Source organism: Falco punctatus (assembly GCF_963210335.1).
Source record: "Falco punctatus genome assembly, chromosome: 9".
NCBI classification, from domain to species: domain Eukaryota; kingdom Metazoa; phylum Chordata; class Aves; order Falconiformes; family Falconidae; genus Falco; species Falco punctatus.
The window spans coordinates 46,614,097-46,639,952 of NC_137589.1; the positions used below are offsets into that span (position 1 = coordinate 46,614,097).

At 52.5% G+C, this 25,856-nt stretch overlaps 1 protein-coding gene across 2 annotated transcripts in view; it reads left to right on the forward strand.

The window, feature by feature from the left end:
• Window positions 1–258: 258 nt before the first annotated feature.
• OLFM1 (olfactomedin 1) overlaps window positions 259–25,856 on the forward strand; it is a 34,490-nt gene continuing 8,892 nt past the window's right edge. Inside the window, exons 1-4 of one of the 2 annotated variants that reach the window (XM_080400852.1) lie at window positions 259–1,052; window positions 14,862–15,011; window positions 20,429–20,584; window positions 23,079–23,298. In XM_080400852.1, the coding sequence (XP_080256978.1) occupies window positions 987–1,052; window positions 14,862–15,011; window positions 20,429–20,584; window positions 23,079–23,298 (592 nt within the window). In that variant the 5' untranslated portion in view covers window positions 259–986. Of the gene's footprint in view, window positions 1,053–12,401; window positions 12,900–14,861; window positions 15,012–20,428; window positions 20,585–23,078; window positions 23,299–25,856 lie in introns of those variants that run through there. The other variant, XM_080400851.1, reaches the window with a different exon arrangement.

The window sequence follows — 25,856 nt, forward strand, 5'->3', positions numbered from 1 at the left end:
ACTGCCTGCAGCCCCCCCAGCCAAGCCCCCTGCACCTGCAGGACCCCAGCAGGGTGCTGGCAGTGGGTGCAAGGCAGGATGCCCTGCAAAGCAAGAGGGTGAGCACCTTGCTGCGCGTATGCTCCTGCTGCCTGGAATTAGTTTGGGTCTGAGCCTGGGGGGGGGGCGGCTGTGGCTCAGAGCTCTCCAGGAGGGATGGTTTGGGAAGGCATCTGTGGGGGTTCGTACTTTGCGGGGGGGTGTGAGAGGGTGTGACATCCCTCCGCACCCCCCATCCCAGACGCCCCCGGGGATGGGGGCAGCTCGGCCGGCTCCCCAGCGGCGGGGAGGGGGTTAACCCCCGGCTCGCCCCCAGCTCCGCTCCCGAGGCTGCTTTTCCCCCTCTCCCTTTTGCCGTGTTTAGTTAAATTTCCCCCGCCTTAGTTGATGTCACATCCTGTTCCACAGCCATCCCCTGCTAGTAGCCAGCCCTACCAATTCCTTTTTTTTTTTTTTTTTTTTTTTTAAATCCCTGTCCTCTCCCCATCAACCCCCCTTTTCAAGGCAAACTTTTGGCAATAGCAGAGATAATCGTTTCGTGCTCCGTTGAATTTCTCCTCGCAAATGTCTTTCGAGCAGGGGAGCCATTAAAAAAAAAAAAAAAAAAAAAAAAAGATTACCAGAGAGCCAGCACCGGGAGCAGAGGAGAGACACTGGGATCCCAATAAATATGCAAAGTGAAGGCTCTGCTGAGCAGATTTCTTGCATTGCTTCCTGGGGGTGCTGAGAACCGCCCGGAAAATCATTCTGATATTATTTTTTTTTTAAGTGCATTTGGTTGTCTTTTTTTTTTTTTTTCTGGGTGGTATTTATTTATTATTTTTTTTTAAATTAAAATCATAATAAGACTAAAGGACCGAGGAGGCAGCGAGGCGCTCGGTGACCGGCTCGGGAGGCTCGCCCGGGAGGTGATCTGTATGCAAGGTGCCTAGAACGGGGTGCGAGACATGCAACCGGCAAGCAAGCTCCTGACCCTCTGCTTCCTCATCCTGATGGGCACAGAACTCACCCAAGTAGGTTTCTCTCTTGCTTCCCCCACCCCACCCCCCCCGCCCCCCTTCTCTCCCTTTCTCCCCAACGCCATTTTCTATTAAACCTCGAGAGCACAAAAGAAAACTGGGGTTGGAAGCTGCACCTTCGCGCCCCCCCCCCCCCTCCATCCCTGGGCATCCCCCTTTTGCTCAGCCCGCGGTGCAGGGGGACCCTCCGGGCTTGGGGGGAGGTGGGGGGTGGAGGGAGGTTGGGGGGCTTGAGAGCGGACCCCACAGCTGGGGAGAGAAGGGGCTGCCCCGGCGTGGTCACCCCCGAGAGTTGGGGGGGGGGGGGAGGGGGGCCGGGGAAAGTTGCCGGGCAGGGCGGGGGGGATGGGGGGGCAGCGGGACCCCCACCCCGGGCTGGGCTGCCACTGCAGGGTTCGGGCTCCGCGAACTTCGGGGCCGCCTGTCCCGGGTCCCCGCAGGGACGAGATGTGAGTGCAGGGTGGTGGTCCCTCCTGTCACCCCCACACACACACCAGCTCCTCATGTGGGGGTAGCTTTGCTGATTTTAGGTGACATTTAAACGTCCCTTGATGGTTCCATCTGTGACAGACTTGTGGGAGAGAGGAGCATCTTATTTATCTCCCTCTCCCCCCTCCGCCTTTTTTTTTTTTTTTTCCCTACTGGATTTTAATGCTTGCCTTTGCTGTCCGGGCCCCTGGTCTGAGTGAGTAGTGGGGCTGGGGGGAGGAAAGGAGGCACACAAAAACCATCTCTTTCAAGTGGAAATAAAACTCCATTTGAGTTCTTTAAGATAATTGGTGAGAGACTGGCAGGAAGGTTGTCTTTTGGTTGTTTTTTTTTCTCCCAGTCACTGAAGAAAGGAAGAAAAGTAATTGCAAGAGGATGCTCTAGATTGTGGGGTTAATTGTGATGCTGCCTGGGAGCAAAAAAAGAAAGAAAAAGAAGCTATAAATAGGAGGGGAATGGAGGCTTCTTAGTGTAGGAGCAATTAGCAGCTGGGCTCTCATCCTGGATGCTTTATGTAGATTATTTTTTCCTTTCTCCTGCTGACAATGCTCTCTCCTGTCACTGCCCTATTGCTGAAGTTTCAGCAGCTGAAGCCTTTTGGCTTTGCACCTCAGAGTATTTCTGCTGCCCCCAGGAAGAAACTGCTAAAGTCAAGAGCTGCCTTAATTGCACAGAGCCCTCCAGAGAAAGGATGAGAAGGTGGTAATTTGAGGGGGGGGGGGGAAAGCAAAGAAATCCAGGAGCCGTGTGGATGAGGAAGGGTGGGAAGGAACCAGAGCTGCAAGTGAGCGCCCAGGAGAAGCCCATTGTGTGCGAGAGGATGCTCGGGCAGTGCGCATGCGCCGCGCTGGACAAAGCAGCCAGCATTGCTCAGGAATCAGCAAAAAGGGGCTCCTGGCTCCGCACCCGGCCCAGCCGAGGGCCCGGCCAGCCAGGGCCATGGCAGCATGGTGGCCAAGCAGTGTGGCAGGGCTGCCTTGCCCTGCCGCCCTTCCAGCCTCCCCTCCTGCCCAGCCCCGGGGAGTGCACCCACAGCCTGGGGACCAGGGTGGTACCCCCCTCCCCAGGGGCTGCCACCATCCCCTTTCAGCCTCGTCAGCCCCCATCGCTCTGCACTGGTGGGGTTTTTCAAGGACAAAGAGTTATCACCTCTTGTGCCAAGGATGCTGCTGTGCCTGGCTACTTTTTCCCTTGCTTGCTTTCTTTTTTTTTTCTTTTTTTTTTTTTTTGTTAAATGCAGCATTCCAACTTTTTGACCAACTTTAAATCGGGGTGGGGATGGGCAGCAAATCTGCTCTGGACTGTGGGGCTGAGCGCTGTGGGCTGACTTTGGCAGAGTTTCCTCCCAGCCCATCCCTGTCCACTGGTGGGAGGCTAGAAGCCCCTGCTGAAGCCCTGGCTTTGCTGAGCTGCCTCGCCGGGGCTGGGTTCTGGTTTGCAGCATCTACCTGGGCTTTGCTGCCTGCAGGTAGCTGAGTCCTGCCAGGCCCCGCGCACTGGCCATACCGAGCTCTCCCGCCAGCGTGCCTGCTGACTTGCTTGGCACTGCAGAGCCCTTTCGGAGTTTTAGCATCTCATTTCTGTAGCACAGCTGCCAGATGCAATCCCCAAATACGCCTTTCAGCCCAGGCACCGCCCATCTCAGTGTCTTCCACGTTTAATTCAGTGCCGGATCCATATCTCCATCACATGTGTGGAAGCTCTCCCATCCCCTACAGAGATCCCATGCTGGGGGAGGAGGGATCGAGGTTCAGGGGAGAGAGGCTGCTGATTTAGGCAGCTTTCCCTGATAATGCAGAAGCTACAGCCATCCCCTGCTCTCCCTCTCTGCAGTGGCACTGGCACGCCAGCACACAAGAAAGGAAGAAATGGGGAGACGGATGGCTGTTAAATGGGGCTGGAGGGGGTGAGCACGTGGCTGTCCTTCCACCTGGGTGCTGGGAAAGCTCTTCTCATGGAGGGAAGGCAGTTGTCTTCAAGGTACTGGTACTGCAGCATCCTCTGAAGTCCCCCCGTGTGGGAGGCAGGATGCCCATGCCCAGCAGGAGCACGCGGGTGATGCACACACTGCGGGCTGATTTCGTAGGGGCTTTGAGACCTGTCTCAGGTGGATGGTAGTTTTCTGTGTGTGAGACAAGGTGAGAGCTGCCCCCAGGCGCCCCCCACATCCCAGTCCTTTGCAGAAGCCCCTGCCCGCCCCTCAGTTCCTGTGTGCCCCAGGCAGGGAGGGCCAAGGGGGGTGACAGGAGCCCTGGCTGCAGAGCAAGACCTGCACAATGCTTTGGCATTTCTTCTAGCTGCCAAAGTCTCCTGATTTGTTTTGTGCCTTGCCTTGGCTCTGCACAGGTCAGTGATCAAAACCTGAAACGATGTTATTTTGGCTGGGTTGAGCGGCTGGGTGTGGGATAGGGGGGAGGGGCAGAGCTGCTGCTCCGGGCACCCTGGGGTACAGCACCCTGGCTCTGGCTGCGCGTGCAGCTCTGGGCAGAGGGGTTCCTGGGCAAAGCACGGGGCTTTCTCTCCTTGTCATCTGCTCGGTGAAACTCAGGGCAGCTCTCGTGGTGGCCATGAAGGCTCAGAGCCAACTTACGCTCTCTAAGGATCTGCTTGTCATGTGCAGAAAGGTAGAACTGCCAGAAGGGCAGAGGATTTGGGACAGTGTAGTAAAGCCAGGGGTATCGGCAGAAAGGGTCTAGGATGCTGCCTGCTTGTCTGTCTGTCTGTCCAACCCATCTCTTTGTCATGCCTTGTGCTTGCTGGCGAGCTGCTGGGGTATTATCAGTGAAAGCCTCTTTGCATTCCTCAAAGTTTTGCAATTGCAGAGTGGGGCAGCTCAGTGCTATGACATCCACTTACCCGGTAATCATTGAAACCACAGAGGAAGGAATACCTTCCTGGAGCAGGCAGTTGTTAAACATTTAGGGCTTCTACAAGGGGAGGGGAAAAAAAGAAACAAAACCAATTTCACCGTTGATTTTCCTAAAAGCATGTCAGGTCCCTTTTGGGGCTATTTTCAGGGAAGGGAAAGAGCTACCAGGGATGCACACTGCCCGTGCCCCACTACCCCAGCACCCAGCAGCACCCAGCCCAGTTCCGGTTCCCTTCCATCCATGGGGGACTTACCAGTGCCCAGTTTGGTGCCTGAGCTCTTCCCTCCCCTGTCAGGGAGACACATGGAAACTAGTAGGATTAAGCTGCGAATCTGCAGCCTGTAACAGGCAGCAGCTGCCTCATCTCATAAACCAATTTGTGTCTCATTTCACTAACTTCAGCTTTAACCAATAAAAAAGAAAGGTAATTTTCAGCCCTGGGTCATATTTATTACTCAAGTTATCAGGCCTTGTAATCAGTATTAGCATCACTACGTAAAGTAATACAAAACTAATTACTATCCGAGTGAATTAGATAGATGAAGGCTGTAGACTGCGTTGTCAGTGGAAGAAGCTAATTCTTGAGTTATGAGTGATAAGCATTGATTTTGCTCTGCTGTGATTAAACTGTGAACAAAAGGGAACGAGGCAGGGACAGGGACACTCAAGGAGTGTACCTCTGGGATTTGTTGCCTGCAGGTGCCTCAGCCAGGCTCTTTGGGACATTGGGATGGGCAGGGGGATGGATACCTGAAGGGTTGAGTCAGTCAAGCATTCCTCCAGAAAGGGGAAGATGCACTTGGGGAAACTGAGGCACAAAGCCTGAGATGTGTCTTAGAGTCAGCAAATCCTGGTTGTAGAGGAAGAACACCTAAAAGTCCTCATTTTCCTTCCTTTGTAGACTGTAGCTATTGCTTGCTACTGCCCTGCCGGAGCTGAGCATAGAAGCCCTGGTCCCAGCCTCTGTACTGGCTTTGTCCTGGGTTTTGGCCCTGGGAAGCTTTCTCCTTGTTCGGGACCCAGGTCCTGGTTCTCAGTCCCCATCCCGTGGGGATGCCGGAAGGCAGCATTCAAAGCAACCAAAATGCAAAATACCTCCTGGAAAGATAATGGGGCAATAGCATGCGTCAGCCCTCGGTCCAGGAGTGCACAGCAGTGAGCGACCCTGGAGTACCGCTGTGTTTTCTAGCAAGCAACACGCAGAACAAGTGTTCAGTGCAAAGGCACTTTCTGGCTGGAGGCGGGCAACAGACCCAGGGAAAAATGCCAAAAAAAATCATCATCCCTAACCAAAACATCCGAGTAACAGGAACCCACTGACGCACCCGTGAAACCTGCGCCGACTTTAATGGGCTCTGCTCTAGCCCAGAGGCTCTGACATGTATTGGCACTGGCTGTTGGAGCATGGGTTTAATGTCAAGAGCAGCTACAGCTAAACACAGATTTAGTGAAGACTTGCAAGGGGGGGTTATTCTGTTCCAGTGTAACATAAGAAGTGTGTTCTTTCTGCTACAGGGTGTTTCTGCTCTCCGTGAGGATAACGAAAGGAAAGGTTGCAAAGCGTTTGGCGTGCGGACGAGCAGTGCCAGTGTCTGTAGCTGGGGGTTAATTTTCTGGAGCATGTTGGGCTGTCTGATCCCAAAACGTGGCCACTCCTGGAGCCAAGTGCAGCACCAGGCACGGGGAGTTTCACACAAAGTCCCACCAGGAGCTGGCAGTGACCTGCAGCATCGTGGTCACTCTTTGCAAAGCACTTTGGGGTCTTTAATTCCCATTTTCTTTCCCTCCTTCGCTTTCCCTGTCTGTCCATCCATACCCTCCCCATGGTGGGAGGGGAAGTGTTTGCTTTGCATTGGTACAGTGCTGAGGTGATAGGGTCCAGCTCCAGGACTGAGGCTTGTGTGAATGATGGTTGCACAGATAGTGACAAAGAACAGGGAAAAAAGCAAGGACATTTGGAAGTTAGAGCAAAAAATCAGGGAAACCTGGTATTGCTGTGGCAGTTGTGACCTGCTGAGGGACAGATGCCCCACGGCAAATGCAACAGAAGATTGTCCCACGCTCCAAAGGTGATGAGGGTACAAAGTGTATGTTCCTTAATGAGGATGAAGTTGCCCACACTGCCTGTCAGGGTAGGTGGGATGCCAGGGTAGGTGGGTACCAGGGTAGGTGGGGTGCCTCTCCTGCCTGGCGCTGTTCACAGCCCTCCTGCTGCCCACAGACTGGTGCAAAGGGATTTCGGATACCTCCTGCCACAAGCCCAGGAAACGAGGAATGCGAGGGAAGAGGGGGAACATCTACTGAGTTGAGAGAGGGATGAGGAATGTCGTCCTTCTCTTAAAAGCAGAGTCCAGGGCTCTCCCTCCCTATGTCTGCGGTGCTGGGCAGAGAGCTGAGGGGCGCAGTGACCACCCGTGCGGTGCTGGGGTGGGCTGGAAGCCCTGGTCTGAGCCTGCTGTGCAGGCAGGGCTGGGCTGTACTGGCAGCTCCTTACCCTCAGCCTTGAGCCCCGCTGCAGGGACCCCCACGCAGAGCTGCTCGGCATCCCCATGGCCTTCAGCTGCCAAATGTGCTGTGCAGTGGCAGGGAGGGCAGCCCCTCACCCTGGTTCCTGGGGTGCTGTCCCATCTGTGCGTGACAGAGGTGGTCCTTCCCACCCTGCAGCTTGCCTCCGTGCGGTCCATGCTCCTTTGCAAGTGCAGCAGCACCTGGCAGCAGGGCAGCAATAGGGACTCTGGCAGCCCAGCATCAGCCAGGGCTCCGGAAGGGATGCGAAAGAGTCAGTGGAGGCAGAGAGTCCTCCAAGAGGTTCAGAGCCCCTCCATCAACTACAGGAGGGAGATCTGGAGAAAAGTCACCTAGTCCAAGCATCTAAGGAGGATCCCTGGAGTTACATAGTAAGGTCCTTCTGGAAAGGGCAGACTTTTCCTGCAGCCCCTGGCCAGAGGGCACAGCACATCTCATGGGTCTCCAGTGCAGAGAGAAGGAGCTGGAAAGAGCTGGAGTATGGGCTGTCCCAGGCACCACAGAGTCATCCTAGGGCACGCCTGAGAGCCCTGCCAAATTACTGAGTCCTGTGCTCCCAGAACAGGAGCTGCCAGCCCTGGGAAGGTGCCTGGGACAGTCCACTGGGCAGGCAGCTCAGCTGGACAGACACATCCTCCTCACTGTAGATGTCGGGTGTTAGCTGAGATGCCTCCAGCATTTACTGAGCCAGCTTGGAGCACCAGCAAGAGTTGAGGCTGTTAAAATACGGGTGTATGTGTATTAAAGCAGCTCGCTTCCTCTCACCATGCAGCCAATACGAGTCCCGTCTGACTGGGGTCCATGGGCACCATCCCCACGAAAACTTGCGAGCACCAGAAACTTCAGCACCTCTTCTCTGAACCAGCCAGGAGAGGGAGACAATGACCGTCATGTCCTGCACACTCACACGCTTACACACTCACCGTACAGAGGAATTGGCCCTATTTGCAAACCTTGACCCTTGCAGATCTCTTTTAGGCAGACAGTCACATTTTGCATTACCACTTCCCAGCAGCGGAATTTTCCACTAAGTAGCTATTTCGGAAGACCCTGTTCTTTGCTTTTATCTAGCATTCCTCCTCTTTCTCTGCTCAGAATACATGCATGCAAAGAGGATCTTTTGTTTTCTCACTGGACATCTTTCCCTGCTGTTTACTCTCTGCTTACAGTGGGAGAGGCATTGAGAGGTCTCTGCAGCCTCTGCTCTTGTGGGGAGGGTGGCTGTAGCAAGCACATCAGGACAAGAAAAACTCAATGCCATCATGAGGGTTTTTTTTCAAGGCAATGCCTTGTGCAAAAAAAACCCCGAAGTGGTCAGGAGACAGATGAACTCAGCCAGTTCAGCAAAACTGGTACTGAAGAGACTTCTGCAGACGTTATGCTGGAAAGTTGCTCTTCAAGAGCGAGATCCTGCTTGGTGCTGGAAAGGCCCATCAGTGAATGCCATCGGGTCAAAAAGAGTCATCTGAGTCTTCTCCTTGCTTTCGCTGGCATTTCTTCTGATATGCTCTAGCATGGGTAAAGGCAATGTCAGGTCTCCCACATCAGGTTCATGTCCTTACTGTTTTTTTGCTATGTTTTCTTTCGTTGCCGTGCTGGCCTTCTAAAACCAGAGAGATCATTAGGGTAGGGAAGAGGTTTCCATGATTGCACAACACCTGCTTCAGACACCGAGATGACAAAAGTAATTTTCTTGCTTGACGCCCATGACAGCACAGCACAGGGTGACCAGCAGCATCTCATTGCACAGCAGCAGCCACTGTCTCTTCCCTTCGCCCCTAAAAAAGGGGAACAGCAGCATTTCTGGGAGCCTCTTCTTTGTCAGGTCTCTGCTTTGGACCAGCTGACGGGGACATGGACATGGCCCTCTGCCAGCATGGGCTTTACCCCGCGGGCTCAGGGCCATCCTGCTCCTGGCACAGGTCATTAATGTATCAAGTCACTGAACTTTCTGAAAATGTCTGGAAGAGCAGCCGATCCCTTGATATCCCTGTCATAACTCCCTTTACCTTACCAGCAAAGACTCCCCCAAAACTGCTGCTTTTGGCTATTTCACAAACACTGGAAGCAAGAGACAGAAAGAAAATAGTCTGGATTTTTTTCTCCTCTGTTATTACACGCATAGCCCTTCATTCAGCTGGCACAAAGGGGTTTGCTCCGGGGAAGCGGAGCAGCTCCGCTGACTGCTGTGGCCAGAGCCCAGCCTCCCCCTGCCTACAGACCCTCCCTGCAAAGATTCCCGGGAATAGGCCCCCTCCTTAGCAGGGATTTGTGGCTGGTGCTCCTCTCTCTGTGCCTTGCTGTCCCCATCTGAAGAACCTTTAATCATTGCAAGGCATTTGAAGGGCATACAAATGAAATTAGCTGTGTGCACTGGTAGGAAATTAGTCTTTCTTTAGTCCAGGTGGAATCCAGAGCAAGGCAAAGGAGTGCTCCTTACCCCACTGAATACCATTTTAAATAATAAAGTATCCGTAGATCTAATTGCCTTTGTATGTGTTTGAAGTAGGCAAATACAAGAGAGAAACTTTACTTACAAACGCAGTTTCAAGATGCACATGAAGATGATTTAAGCGTTGCAACCAAGTGTTTTATATGGTATGAAATCAGACAAGCAATCGGGGTCTCGGCTGCTCCAGTGCTGGGCACAGCACAAGCACCTGTTAGAGCAGAACAGGCGGAACAGGAACAGAACGGGGAGCTCTGATTTATTCTAAAAAATGGAAACCATCCCAGGCTTTTTCCTAACGAACCTGTTCCTACAGCCACAGCCTGAAACACCTCCTTGATGCTGAGCTTCTCAGGCACAACCTGACAGTCGTTTTGCCATGGAAAGGAGCTTGGTGCCTGGGCTGGGTGAAGCCAATTTCATGGGGTGGAAAAAGTATATCTACTTTGGGAGCCCTTGGCAGGAGAGCGTCTGATTCGGAGGGCAGGAGTGTTTTCTGACTGATTTTGCAGCAGATGGACCTTCAGCTGGCTGATCTACCCGGATTCGAGCTGATCTGTCCTGAGCAGGGGGAAAGAGCAGGGGTGACACGATCCGAGGGTGCTGGCAAGCAAGGGAAGGGAATGGCATTTCAGCTGCTGCAGCCTGTGACATGCACCAGCCGCTGCCTCCCAGCTGCCAGTGCCTGGTTCTGCCGTCGCCTTGTTGGAGGGACATGATCCAACCTGGCATCAGCGCTCCTACTCTAACTCATCTCTTTTTCTCCACCTGGTGGACTTGCTAAATGTGCTTTCATTTCAGTGCTTTGCAGAAACTCCCCAGCGCTCTCTGCAGAAACAGCTCCACTTGGCTGTTGCTGGTCCCCGCTCCCTTTGCCCAGAGCAGCAGTGCTGGGGGGCGCTGGGATGATCCCACACCAAGGGCCAGGTCCCCAGCAAGGGGTAAGGTCCCATTAAGGTGGGGCAGGCCAGCTTGGCAGCAATTGCATTTCAGGGCACAGGTCCCTGCTTCCCCAGTTGGGACTGGCTCCAAACACCAGCCTGGATGCTGTATGGCAAGGAAGTACTGGTGGGTCAAGACCTTGAGGCACCCCTCAGCGCCCTCTCAGCTGTAGCCCACCCAGCTTCTGGGGAACGGGGGAAGTGAGACCTACGACCCCAGGGAGCCATGCCATCGGAAGAGCAACTCTGGAGGGGGCAGGTTTGGGGCTGGACTGGTCAGACTACAGTGGGAATGTGGTGACTCCCATGGACTGGCCAGGCTGGGCATGGTGGGGCCACCAAACAGTGCAGGGTCTCCTGGAGCAGGGCCGTGGTGGCTGCAGCAACATGCTGAGGCTGGTGGTGTGCCAGCAGAGCGAGGGGTGTCACTTATATCCTCTGGAGAGGGCCAGGGGATTCATTTCATAATCTGCTTTGCACAGGGTGTTTAAAAGTTCACTGAGGAAGGGACAGGCAAGGAACTACAGACCTCTGTTGGTCAGAGACTTTGGTTCTGAAGCCATCAGGACAGTTCTGCAGATGCCTTCAGGAAACCTGAGCTGTGAACAAGCTCCATCTCGCTGCAGACTATGTGCCAGGCCATACAGACGGGCTGTATGCTGTTTGCAGTGTAACAGCCCACAGGGCTCCTCAGCAGGGTTTGCTTCAGAGCCACAGCAGCCACAGAAAGCCCAGGGTCTTCTTCGAACTCTGGGGTGGGACATTCAGGCAGCACCTGACACTGTCCCATCTCTCCTGTCCATGCAGCCCTGCCCGCTGGGAATGAGGCAGGAGCAGGGCTGGGGCAGGAATGGGGCAGGGGCAGGAATGGGGCAGGAATGGGGCAGGGGCAGGAATGGGGCAGGAATGGGGCAGGAATGGCGCAGGGGCAGGAATGGGGCAGGAATGGCGCAGGGGCAGGAATGGGGGGGCTGCCAGCTTGCAGGCAGGCAGAGTTGCCAGGGCATTTTGGTTGCACTCAGGCGTATGTGGTCCCTGGCGCTGATGGAGGGCTGTGGTTGCAGAGCGTGGCGAGGGGGCCAGCGGGGTTGTGGGGGATGCTCTGACCACCCACAGCCCGGGAAGCCCACAGGTCCTGGGACCACCCGGTGCTCCACCACGGTCCCAACACCTCGTGGATTTGCGCGGGAGCGGTGCAGCCCCTGCGTGCCCCCCAGCAGGGAACGCTGCGCCCGGCTGCCCTGCCTGGCAGCAGCTCCCCTTTGTCCCCGGGAGAAGCTGCGCCCCCCGCACGGCGCTGCCCCGCGGCCGTGCGCCCCCCGACCCGCACAGCGCCGCACCCGCCGCCGCCGCCAGGGGGCGCCGCAGTGCCGCGCCGCAGCGGGGGAGCCGCCCCCGGCCCCGGTCCGCACCGCCCCCCCAGCACCGCGGCTTGGCCGCCTCCCCCGACTCCTTTCCCCACCCCACCAGATTTTCCCGTCTCCTCAAATCTTTTTCCCTGTCCCCAATTTTTTCCCCTCCCTTCCCAAATCTTTTCCACTCTCCCCAAATCTTTCTCTCCCTTCCCCAAGCCTTTCCGCCTCTCCTCAAATCTCTTCTCCCCCAATCTTTTCTCCTCTCCTTCCCTCCGCTCCCCCTTCCCCAAACCTCCCCACCCTCCAAAAAATTCCCTTTCCCTCCCCAAATCTCTCCTCAAGTCTTTCCCCTCTCCCCAAATCTTTTCTCCCCCTCCTTCCCTCCGCTCCCCCTTCCCCAAATACCCTTTGGCCCAAATTTTATCCCCTCTCCCAAAATCTTTTCCCCCCTCCTTCTCTCCCCCTTTCCCAAATACCTCGCCGCCCCCCCCTCCCAATTATCTTTCCCTCTCCCCAAGTCTTTTCTCTCTCCCCAAATCTTTTGCTTCCCTCCTCTCCCCCTCTCCTAAACCTCTCCCCCGCCCCCCCCCCCCGATTTTTTCCCCTCCCCCGATTTTTTCCCCTCCCCAAATCTCCTCCCCTCCGCTCCCCCATCCCCAAATCCCTTCTCCCCTCCCTCTCCCCCGCCCGCCCACCCGCAGTCGCTCCGGCTGGCTGGGCACCCCCCTCGCCCCTCCCTCCCCCCCGCCCCGGTCCCGTCCCGCCCCGGACCCGCCTCCTGCAGCCCCTCGCTCCGCTCCGGCTGGGGCGCGCCCGGCGGCGGCGGGCGCAGGGAGGCAGCGCCGCTCCGGCACCGGCCACACCGGCACCGGCCACACCGGCTACACCGACACGGGCAGCACCATCGCCAGCGCCGGGCAGGGCCGCGGCGGGGCGGCGGCGGACGATGGGCCGGCGGCGAGCGGCGGCGGCGGCCGGGCGGCTGGCGCAGCCCGTCCCCAGCGGCATGGAGCCCGGCGCCGGTGCAGAATGAAGGGTGCCTGGCGCCCCCCCCCGCAGACATGTCTGTGCCTTTACTCAAGATTGGAGTCGTCCTCAGCACCATGGCCATGATCACCAACTGGATGTCGCAGACGCTGCCCTCCCTCGTGGGGCTCAACACCACCAAACTCACGGCGGCCACGGGCGGCACCTTGGATCGCAGCACGGGAGTAAGTGCGGGGCGGGGACGGGGGGACGGGCAGGGGACGGTGAAGCCACGGGGTGGGGTGGGGGGGCCGCCCGGAGCATCCCTGCCTCCCGGTGCCCCCTCGCCTGGGTGTCCCCCGGGCTGCCTAAATCCCTCCTTGCCCGGGTGTCGTCCCCGCCCCGTACCCCCGGGGCATCCCCGGCGGTCTGACTCCGTCGCTGCCGCCCCCCCTCCCGGCGGCAGCCCCGGCGGGACCCCCCCGGCTGCAGAGAGCAGCTCCCCGGGGAGAGGCAGGGCTGCCGCCCCTCGGGGTGATACGGGGGCATCGCTTGCAAAGTGCCCCCCCGAGGCTGTGCAGGCACGGAGGGCAGTGTCACGGCGGTGCGGGGGGGGTGGGGGCTGGCAGGACTGGGGTCGCGATGCAGGGAGCATCCCTCCTCCAGCTCTCGAGTTTAGCCATCCCTAGCCCTGGGCTGGGGGCGCCCCGGGTGCCCCCCAACACCCGCCGTGCCATCAGCCAAAGGGTTGCAAAGTTTCCCTCCTCGCCTCTTGGTAGTGGTGGGGCGAAGCGGGCTGGGACGGCAGGTGCGAAGCCCGGTGGCTTCCCTGCCTTTAATCAATAGTCGTTAACGCGATGGGAAATGCAGCGGAGAACATGCGGTGTAATTTGGTCGCGCCGTATGGTTCCTGTCCCTGTTTTGCCGGAGGGCTGGGACAGTGCCTGGTCCTGCCACTTTGGAAATGGCTAAGGAAAAAAAATCCTTCTGGCTGCCTTCCCTTCCCAGGATAAAACGGGCACCTTTCGCCTCCAGGCTGCATGCTTGTGCCTTCCAAACGAGCAAAGGTATTACAGTTCCGCTCTCTCCAGACGAGTATTTCGTGTAGTGGTTCCGCTGGTTGTGAATGAAGCTGGGATTTTTTTTCCCCCATCTTACCAGGGATGACAATACCCATTTATTATTTTGTTTCCCCTGATTGTTTTAGCTAGAGAATCAAATCGGCTGTCTGTCTGCCTTAGCTGGCTCTCTCGGTGCATGTCTGTCAAGATGGGTATTCGCAAGGTGATTTGCAATGTATTGAAATAGCAGAAAGAATATGCCCTGGTGGGCAACACATTGGTGGTACCTTCAAAGCGCTCAGAGCCCGAATTGTGATTAAATACTCTATTTTGCAAAGTGCTGCGAGATCAAAGGAAAATTGAGATCAGAGGGGTCTGGAGAGCACGGGGGGCACGCGGAGGGTTGGGAATGTAGTGGTTGTGGCTGGGCTCCCTGTCTGCGCTGTGTCCTGGAAGCTCCGACAGTCGTACCCTCTGGACCGCATCCCTTCTTTGCTGGCGTGCTTCGCAGGAGCGGTGCTGGGCTTTCCCTGCCTGGGACCCGCAGAACATCGGGAGGGGATGGCTGTCTGGTGAACCTCCGCATCCCCAGGAGAGTCTGGCAGAGGAGGGGGGAAATGTAACTCCCGAGGTCCGTTTACCCAGGAAGGCTGATTTTCCTGCTGCCGGATCCAGGAGAGCTCTGCAGGGGCACATTGATCACTGCTCAGCCCTCAGCCAGGACACCGTATCCTCACTGGTAGCTCAGGCACATCCTTCTCACAGTGTCAAGGAGAAGTCAAGTGCCTCATAACGACAGCCAGGCAGTGGGTTCCCCCCCCCCCCAGTACGCTCTGTGTCGTACAGCATGCTACAACCCTTGCAGCATCGTGGCTTTCCCTATGTTCATGCTTTCCCACTTGCGTTGCCTTCTTGCTTCGGATCTCGCTCTCCTTTTCAGACCCTTCTTTTATTTGTCCCCAATCCATATTTTTGCATTACAAGTGAATTTTGCCAGCTGGGGCCCTCAGAGGAGCCTCCCTCGGCTTCCAGCACAGCTCCAGTATCTGCCACATCCATCCTGCTGCCGCTCAGCTCCCTTCACCTCCCATGCCCCTGCCAGGCCTCCCCCCATTTACTTAACCCATCTTTCCCTGTGTTAATTAGGTGTTGCCTACCAACCCAGAGGAAAGCTGGCAGGTCTACAGCTCTGCCCAAGATAGCGAGGGACGTTGTATATGCACAGTGGTGGCACCTCAACAGACGATGTGCTCGCGTGATGCCAGGACAAAGCAGCTGAGACAACTATTAGAAAAGGTAACGGTTGACCGCTTCTGGGAAAGGTGGTTGGTTTGGCATGACATTGGGGGTAAAAACCCGAGCGAGCTGGCGTGCTCCTTGGTTTCCAGGGAAGATGGACCCAGCCCTCGCATGCTGTAGTTGTCCCCATGCGTGTGGTGGGAAATAGTAAGCCGCAGTTGGGAATATAAATCTCTTAAGTGTTTCTGAAGCACAGAGGAAAAAGGACCCTGGCCTGAGGTTAGGTTAAAACTGCTGAGATAAAAGCGATGATATTGGACCGTATCACTTAAAATACTACTAATAAGAAAAGATGTAATTTACTGATTTTTTTCATTACATTAACACAAGCAGTTTCAAAGGATGAGCCTCAAAAAGATGAGAGAAGATAGAATTAAAAATCCAAAGCCCATGCATTCCTAGCCAAGCTGATATTAAAAAGGTCGAATAAAACAGTACAAGCTGTCGACGTCAAATAGCACAGAAATGACAGTTAGTGGTTTTCTTTCTAATGTTGACATCCACTTGATTAGTTTTTAATAGTCTGCTGTCCAAGGAGATCAAAGAATCTCATTAGGGAAACATTCCTGATAACAAAAAAAATTTCCAGATAATAGATTTCACTGAAGAAATGCTGTTTCATGTGAAATGGTGCTCCTCTTTACAATACAAGTGGACTCCTGTGCTGGATATGTAATTATCCCTCATGCACTAATGCTCTGTTGGCGTGTTTTGAGCGTGATGAAATGATTTTTATCCTGCTGCTTTCGGGAAGTTGATGTATTAGTCACTCATAACAATATTAAACCTACACTTAACTGTTTTTCCTATGTGATAAGGACAATAAAGTGAGGCAGGAAACATTTAGCCCTAAAATGCTTTGTTGATATGTCAGAGGCATCTAAAAATAATCCCACTCAAGCTTTTATTTCTCTAAGCAATAACGGCAATCGGTCCAACAGCACATTTGTCTAAGAGGCAGCAGGCGTTATATTAGCAGCCGACATAGATCCGAGATCCATCGTGTTCCCAGAACTGCTCATAGGCATTAAACCAGCACGATTTGACCCAGTGCCCTCTGCTAATGGACAGGCGAGTTGGGCGTACGAGGCCTGGGATAACATTGGTTGCTGTGCGGAGGGGTTTAAGTGCTCTGTGATTTTTCCCTTCAGCTCCCTGCCTGCCAATGGATAAAGTGAGGGAGGAGCAGTATTTCATGGCATGTGTTCTGGGGATATGTTACCTGCCTTGCTAATCTGTCTGCATCTCACTCCTACGCTAACCTATATGAAAACCCCCAAATAAAGAATAGGCTCTTAGTGCCAGACATCTGAGCTTGATGAAGGCTGAAATGATAATCCCTATAGGAAAATGCAACCGCAGAGAAGAGCTTCCAGCTTCCCAGGAAGGATTTCAAACCTGAAAACTCCTTCCCTCATTTGACATTTTAACTCTAGCTTTGCGATGGGAAAACTCGCATCTCCTGATTTCTCTCTGCTAGCAGATGAAGAAGCGTAATGTGTCAAAAAGGTAATTGTGTTTGGATTTTCAAAGGAGGAGACCTGGCAGTCACTTACAGAAATCATAAGGTGTTGCTTTTACAGGCAAGAAATGAGCTGCATTTGTGTGTGTGTGTGTGTGTGTGTGTGTGTGTAACAAACCAATTATAGCATCTTCAGTGAAAATCTGCACACGGAGGCTTCGGCAGCTGAGTGTGCTTTGTGGTTCAAAGGTGCCGAGACCCCATCTACACTCAACTCATGGGCACAGGCATATGCTGAGCAACTGCGAGTGAATCCTGGGCACCCTGTCAGTGTCCAGAGCAGGTGTTAAGTGAGGTGAGGTGAGCCAGGTCTGCTCGCCACCGCACAAACTGTTCAGCCCCTGTTTTGACACCGAGGTGGCTGAGCTCATCCCTGGCTGGAGTACACGGAGTCCTTCCAGCCTTATATGTGTCAGGTGCTGAGTCCAGTTCTTGGACTGCATCCAAACCAAGACATCACCTAAATCCTGTTCATAAGCAGATTATGTTTTAACTTCAAGCGGATTTTTATTTGGGTTTTTTGGCCCTGTTATCTGGGAGAACTTCCTCCTCTGATGGTTAAACCATTTTTGGTTCCCTGCCATTTCTTATTCTTTGCCAGCACTGATTTCCAGATTAAACAGTTCTTTTTGTTCCTTTGATATTTACTCCGACGTGTATCTAGGGAGGATAATGACACCTCTTCTCAGCCTTCCCTTGGCCTTCTGCAGACCTTGTAAGGTGAACTTTTCGTGTCCTGGTCCATCGGCTGAGTCCATCTCTCTGCTCATTCTTCCTGTAGACCATGAAAATCTCCCTCAAGATGCCTCATGCTATTGCTCCACCGGTTTGTCCAGCTACGCAAAACTAAAAATTCATCCCAGTTCAAACCCGAAGATGGGCTTAGAACAGCCCTTTCTGAGCTGGCACAAAAGGCTGAACTGCAGGGAAGCTTGAGCAGGGCTAAACCATGGCTTTGACCATACACATCTCAGTAGGGTCATCAGGCCAGTATTGACTCTCCATTATCCTGGTTTCATTCTGAAACAACTCGATGTCAAACAAGACGACAAAATCAGCACTGGAAGTTCCATTTGTATCAATTTTCTATTTCAAATGTTAAAATTAACTCTTTTCCCCAAGGCCATCGCGGGTCTCTCTCTCTCACGTTAGCTTGATGGGAAATGAGGTTTCGGGTTGAGACTGCGTGCTCCACCAACGGAGGCAAAAAGCATTTTATCCGATGCTTGAAGATAGCAGTTAATGGATGAAGCTGAGGAAATTTGAGAGAAAGTATCCTTGGGTCTCTGTTCATTAAAGCACTTACGTACAAGCTTAAATTTAAGCAATGAACAGTCTCATTGAAATCTAATCCTGTGCCAAAGTACTTTGCAGGATCAAGGGCGTAATATGCTAATGAAGGAAAACAAGTAGATCTTCAGCTGATGAAGCACACGTTACTGTCAGAGATCAGGAATGATGGAGACTGACTTTCTACAAGTCTGCCCAGAATCTTGCCTGGTTGAAAACAATACGGGCAACAAGGCAAGAGTCTGGACTTGTAAAATGCATCCCCAAAATAGCACAGCAGCTAATTTTAGGTCTCTCAGTTTAGAGATGTGTGAGGAGGCTGATTTCCTCTGCAGTCAGGGGAGAGGCAGACTCCTCCAGAGGTGATTTAGCGCAGAACCCTGAGTGAGATGCTCTGATTCATTTCCTAGCAGGGTCTGTCTCTCCCTCCCCACCATCCAAGAGGCAGTGTCAGGAGCCCCCCCATAGCCTTGCTCAGCCCCTGCAGGGTCAGGTACCAGTGTATCATTACAGAAATGCTCTGTTCTGATTACTTGCAGCTTGGCCTTTCATTGGGGTTAGGCATTAGTGGAATAAATGAGATAATTTTGTATGATCCCTATGCAGTCATTCCTATTCCAACCCACTGGAAGAATTCGGTTATGTAGATACAGCTCGACTCAAAGAAGGATAGACTGGATTACCAGAATAAAAATATTTGCAGACCAGTCGTGCTTGTCTAAGGCTTCCCTTCTCCTGCCTCAGAGTAGAGAGAGATCTCCAAACTCCTCCACATCCAGCCCAGAAAAATCAGCACCCAGTTGTGTCCACTGGGGCAGGGAGCTGAACAGGAGATACATGCGCTTGGACTCAGCTCAGTTTTGCTCTTCAAACCACGAGGGTTTTGTTCTGCTCTTCCCTGCTCCTCATGCCTCCCTCAGCAAGTCCTTGTGACAGTCAGGATGGGTGCTGGTTCATCTCTGGGTGATGCGTTGGGACTCAGAGACTGAGAATAGCTTGACGTTTGCTGAGGAAGACTTGTTAGACCCCTGGAGCAGTTGTACTGGTTGTACAAAATGTTTCCCCACTGTTGGCCTTTGAAATACAGGTTGTCCATACATTTTTAATAATTCCCTGTACTAGTTTTCTTGTCATTGTGCATGAGCAATGGGCATTTTGATCGCTTCAGAGATGCAGACGCCAAAGTTGGCATTTGACCTATGCTGGTTTCAGCAAGTAGTCTCCAAGACCTGGCTGCGTGCGAATGTCCTGCCGTCCCCTTGCTCTGTCACTTGAGGTAAGTCGCAGCAGCCCAGTGTGATTTGCTGGAGGAAATCTTGCACTTGCACCGTTCTTTCCCCATCCCAGCCTGTCTGCACTCGGCTTTGGTGAGGACAGAGACGGGAGCGGATGTGGCAGCCGGGGCTCCGGGAAGTGTCTCGGAGCAGATTCCGCAGGGACCGTACTGCCTCACATTTGGGTTTTGCTCAGACACCCACAGATAAAGAGACTTGAATCAGGATGCCTTTAATGTGAGGGCCCTGACGCAGCAGCGTGCTCAGATGCCTGATTCATTTGAAGCACAAGCGTCATTGCTACCGATGCCGACAGTCGTATTCCTGGTGTCACAGCAGTGGCAGGAGCACCAGTCGTGGGCTGAGCCCCATAATGTACAAACCGTGGTGCAGACACAACCATCCCTGATGCAGAGACCTTAAATTACACCCGTTGCTTAATGCTAAATAGGTGCTTAGGTGCCTGCCTAAGTCAGAACTTCATTTACCCTCTCCTAGCCTGAAAAACTGAGCGAAGGGAATGTCTTAATAAATCAGATGGCAGCCAGCCTTCAAAATCAGGTCAGCCTAGCTATCATTTCCCTCCCCTCCTTACACCTTCAGCTCTTTTTCTCACGATGAGCCTGGCCAACCTTCTTGCATCATTCCTTCGGCAGGGCCAGATGGGCACTGCGCGGGGAGCTGCGGGGATGCGGCATCGGTCGGCTAGAAAAGATGCCAACGCAGCACAACCACCCGAGTGGGCAGGCACCAGTGGGGCCAACCGGAGCGGGAGCTCCCGCGGTACTTCCCAGCTTCAGGGTGCCCTCACCTGCAGCTGCATTTGTTGTGGCAGATGCTGTATAAACAGCAGGGCTGTTTGGATAATGAAGTTTTACTAGCTGGGAGTAAAGTTTGCACTTAAGCAATCAGCATCGCTTACGTACACGGAGAAATGGTAATGTGCACCTCGGCAGAAGCATTTCTCGTGGTAGGAGAAAGAGCCTCTCCTCACGTGATGATGGGTGCTGCTCCAGCCTCTCAAAGCGGCTGTCGCGAGTGATGCTTTTTAGCCTTGAATACAGCCCTTGTTTGCATGTGTGATTAGTAAATTACTCTCCACAGCGCAGCAGAATAAATGCTTGTGGAACCAATTTGCTCTGGTTTAGAGCGTGGGGTCATAATACTATTGAGATGCTGCTGATTAACTAGTAAATAATGCATAGGCTGATTACCCTTTAGCTTTGGTGACTGTGTAGGGAAAGGTCAGTGTTCGGGGTTGGGATGCAAGTGGAGCTGCCGCGCTGCTGAGGAAGCACCTTCTTAATGAATCCCTTCTCCTCTGACAGGTGCAAAACATGTCCCAGTCGATAGAGGTGTTGGACAGGCGGACTCAAAGAGACCTACAGTACGTTGAGAAGATGGAAAACCAGATGAGGGGACTGGAATCAAAATTTAAGCAAGTGGAAGAAAGCCACAAGCAGCACCTGGCAAGGCAGTTTAAGGTATGTTTGTTTTCCAAACCGCTAACAAAGCTGTGGCCAGGGATTTAGTGGGGTGCGTGCGGGACTGTGGTCCTGGTCCCCATCAGCCATCGGTCTGGTCACACGTGGCGCTGGTGGCCGCCCACCCATGCAGCTCCCTCCTGTCCAAAGCACGGCCAGATCCAGGCTGCGGCATCGCATCCTCAGCCGCAATACATTTTTTTAATGGGTTAAAAGCATAAAACTCCGCATTCCCATACCAACAAACCACCTGGGTGCCATAAATAAGGCAGCGGAGGATTGCTCTATGAGAGCGGGGTCTGCAGGGAGACCGTGGGGCGGCTGAGGTCAGGGCACAGTGGGTTCCCCTCCATGGCCAGGCAGCCCTTCCCCGTGCCATGCCTGGGTCCCATTTCTTGGGAAAAGCCAGGAGCTGGGGCTCCATTTCCATTTCTGCAGCACATGGCAAACCACAACGCGTGTCAGCAAATTGCTTCCCTCCTTGGGGTGGTTGTAGCGATGGGGCAATCGATCAAACAAATCAACCCTCCCCCCAAAAAAAACACCCCAAAAGTGCAACAATTGCAGCTGCCCTTGGGCTGGCAAACGGCACATTGGAAGGATGCACGAATGTCCAATTTGGAAGTAATGATGTTGGCAGCAGAGCCAGCACATTCTGATGGATTATACGTGTTGTGTCCTGGTGTCGTACAAACGAGAAGTAAAGATATTAGCCTTTTAAATGAAGCTGTCATTGCGAGCAATGGTTGAACTTTCGAGAACTTGATTTAGAACAAATGAAATTGCCCAAAAAGAGGCTGTCAGCAATATTTGGAATCTTAAATTTTAGTAGTGCTTTAGATTAATAGATATAAAAAACAAACTGAGAAGACTTCTAGTGAAATTTGGGGGTTTCTGATCAGCCACCCAGCAGATTCCCATCCTCATTTTCAGGCAGCTACCCAGCTGGCTGGTGTTTTAAAGCTGAATTTTTAAAATCATATGTTAAATACTGAAATACCAAGATTACATCATAAAAAGCTTGGAAGATGGTTTTTAAAACTTTTCACCAACTCCTCCTCCTCCACTCCCCATCTCCAGTTACCACAGCACCCTAAATTTAGCTCTGCAGTCTGGATGTGAGGAGCATCTTTCTGATTTAAGCATGAGTTTTGGTTTTGGTTTTGTGGCTTGTTTTTTTATTTTTTTGTCCCCTCCATTCTGATGAGTTCAATCCCCTCCATTCGGATGAGTTCAGTCCTCCCCATTGCCTGCCAGGGAGCTTGCACTGGGAAGTGCAGGTAGGGAAGAAAATAAATATATTCCCCACATGCAAACGGCAGGAGGGAGAGCCTCGTGACTTAAATAGGAGGGGATGGGAAGGGAAGAAATTAGGCTGAGGACCAATTTCTGATCCCGTTCACCCCCGAGCTGCTTCAGCAGACTGCCAGATGTCACAGCCCTGAGCGCTGTGAACTTGGCCACTGTGCAGCAGCTTAAGCAGCACCAGGTATACTGTGTATACTAACATGCTTCATTAACGGGTAGGTGCATGCATATTTATGTCTACTCATTAGCTGCTGGAGCAAAGCATCTTCAACAAAATGCTGCATACCGTGCCTTTAAACGAGGCCTTCATTTAACTTTTTTTAAAAAAAAAAGTCTTCATTTCTGCAAAATAAATTTGATAATGACTTTGATTTTTATGTTCTTTATAGCATGCCTAAAAACAGTAAGGAATTTTTTGTCTAATTTGCTGCCAAAGCACCATTTTAAATAACAGGCACAGCATTTTGTTTCTGCTAATGCCAGCATTAAAATGTGAGTGGTTTGGAGCTCTTGTGTTTTTGTTTTTTTTTTTTCTCTTTAGTTCCGTAAGAGTATTTGTCTATGAATGGCTATCTATATAAGGCAGGTTAGTGAGCTAGATCCTCAACAGTATTTCATTTTCTTGCTTACAGGGCTAACTTAAAAGCAAGTTTTTTCAATGCTGCAGTGACTGAAGAAGCAGTTCACTCCCATGTAACCATGAAAAGAGGGCCACAGAGCATTTTGCACCATGCATTTATTTTTTTGATTATTTTCCAAATTAGCACCATATCTCACTAAGGAACCTTGAACCACACAACCAAGATCTTCCTTTGCATGCAATTGTAGATGCATTTCATGAATAGTTTGAAACCCTTGTCAATGCATATATATATTATTTCATTTTATTTTTTGGAAAGAAAAAAAAAAACAACCTCTTTGTGTATGTGATCTGAAGCATGTAACCCTAAGATGTTGCATTCTAAAAATGACAAATAAAGGCCTTTCCCAAATATTTTGGTGTTCTGCAGCCTGTTTAATATGTTCTTTCCAATACATCATTTGGACCAAAATAATTAAAATAATTTTAATGATAATAATTGTGGGATATGAACATTGCACTCACGTAGGAAGCAACCAGGTCAAGGCAGAGTGTTGCAGATTTTTGCACGCATAGCACTGAACCAAGCTTATTTTAACCTTGCAGGCAATAAAAGCGAAAATGGAGGAACTTAGGCCTTTGATACCAGTGTTGGAAGAGTACAAAGCCGATGCAAAATTGGTATTGCAGTTTAAAGAGGAGGTCCAGAATCTGACGTCAGTTCTAAACGAACTCCAGGAAGAGATTGGCGCCTATGACTACGAAGAGCTTCAGAACAGAGTGTCAAATCTTGAAGAAAGGCTTCGTGCATGCATGCAAAAATTAGGTAGGCTCAGAACGACATGGTGGCACTGGCTAAACACCATCGATGTTAAAGCACGCATCCCGTCTGGAGGCGGAGATGCTAGACTGGACATCTCCTTGTGCCTGGCCTGGCTGTAAGGGATGAGCTCGCACAGCCATGTTTGATCCTGTAAATATTTGTGCTATAAGTAACATTAATCTTGGGAGTAGTCCTGCTGAGGATTACTTGCACGAGCGATGTTGCTCATGGCGTAAGTGCTTCAGGATCGGGCCCTTGACTAGGCATGTGACATCTTGCAGCATTTGCATAAGTGGACGGTGAAATGCGGTAAATGCGTGGCCTATTGCAAATAACGCTTATGCAAAGCAGACACATGCACTCATTTTGCTTATGCATCGATGTCCGATCTTTTTTGCTACCTGGACCTGGCACATCAGCAAAGGTCTCTGCGCACCACTTTAAGTAGCGCGTGTGTGTACGTGTGTGTGTGCAGGCTGTGACTCGGTTTCCCTTTTCCCTTTTGCATCTTGCAAATCCCTGTTGAGAAGAGCATGGTGTTGCTGGTGTGGGTTTGCCGTTTGGTCCGGACTGTGCCACTGCACAGGATATAAATCCCCCGCCCCCATCTCTCCCGTTCCCTGAGGGAGCAGGGAGCCCCTTCCATCAGGCCAAGTAACCAGCAATGCTAAAACGTGAGAGATTCAGCTACAATCTCATTGAGAGAGCATTAATTGACGGAAGCCTGTGGGTCTGTTGTGGGGAGACAGAGCTGTAGCTAAACCCAGTGTCTGACCCGGGGTGGAGAAGGTGGGGGGAGAAGGGCGCTGCCTTCTGCAGCTGCAAGAAATCTCCCCACCGTTTGTTGGCCTAGCTCTGACTTGATTTAATTTCTACTTACATTATTGACTTTCTTGTTAAGCAATTTAGATAATCTAAACACATTAACTGCTCTGCAGTCTATTTTGGTAGCACATATGAAATTACACTCTCAGGTAACTTCATGGAAGATCAGATCTCTTCCAAACACTTTATATCCTTGCAAGGTAACGCTTTGTTTCTCTCTTGTCTCTGCTGGTGGGATTGCTTTTGCTTGTTTCTGGATGCCCTCACACTTCTGTCAGCAGCCATCTCCCCTGTATTTCCCCCTGCATTTCCATCCTGCCCTCTGATACCTTGTACATCCCTTGGAAGCTAGCTTTTACCTGAAATCTCGGAGAGGAAAGCGAATTTCTGCGTGAGCCTGGATGCTCGGAGGTATTTGAACTGTGAGCGAGCAGCCTGCCATGCGCCGAGATAGCCCCTGGGAGCTGCCCGGCAGGCAGCTATAGCCCCCTGGCTAAGTGAGAGGGCAGAGCCTGAGTTCTCATTTGTTAAGGAGAGCTGATATGCCCAGGTCTGGTTTGGGGGCAGAACAGGCAGAGGCGAGCCATTCTGTCGCTTTCTGCACCACATCTGTGGTCCTTTTCCTCTCCCCGTGATGGCGAGGATGGCCCCGTGGCAGGGAAGTCCTGACCATGTCCTCGCCCACTTGAATTTCACCTTGAAAGCTTAATGGGGACAGAAATCCTAGAAAGGTTTGGGTCAGAAGAGACCTTAAAGATCACCCAGTTCCACCCCCCTGCCATGGGCAGGGTCACCTGCCACTAGACCAGGTTGTTCCAAGCCCCGTCCAGCCTGGCTTTGAACGCTTCCCAGCTGCTCTGGGCAGAAAAAAGAATTTCTTCCTACTATCTAATCCAAATCTGCCCTCTTTTAGTTTAAAACCATTACCCCTTGTGGCAATGACTTGGCGCTTTCTGAGTTAGCAGTACCTAACACCTGAAGCTTTATCAGGTGGAGACCACACAGACATCTCAGGAACGACAGCCCCGCAGTAGGTGAGATGAAGGATGGAGGGCAGGCCCAGGAGTGTCTGGGTGACCAAGGTCACGGAGAAAACCCCCGGGCAGCCCCACACCACCAGCACAGGGCAGCTCTGCCCTGGAAACAGCTCTTCTCATTCCTCCTGCCGAAGGCAGAGCTGGGTGTGATGAGAGGGGATGGTGCCCAAGGAGGGATCCACTTGCATCCATAGCCTTCAGCCCATCTCCTGAAGATGAGGAGGAGCTGTGGGTGATCGGGAGAGGGAACAGCAGCAGGACCAGGGATTTGAGTCTGGGCTGTAGAAGTACTTTCCCAGGGACAGTTCTTTAAACAAAACCATCCTGGACCCCACAGCCCCTCTCCAGTCAGCCTCAGTGGAGCTGCCCAGCCCGGGCTGACCCTGCCAGAGCCAGGGAAGCTGTGATGATCCTCCCACAGACCCCAGGCAGGCTTTAAGTAGCTCCCAATCCATTCAGGGCTCCCAAAAAAATAGAGTTTACTCTTGGACCACTAGCCCCTTCTGCTCTGGGCCGTGTCCTGGCTCATTACATCTCCTCACACTCAGGTCCTCCAGCTGGGACATCCCCCCAGGGCAGCAGCCCAGCTAAGGCTGGCTGAGGCAACGAGGATGGAGAAGTCTTGCAGGCAACTTTTTCTAGTAACTGGGGGGTGGGGGAAGGGGTGCGTTTATAGTCTTTTTGATGCTTTATTTGGGC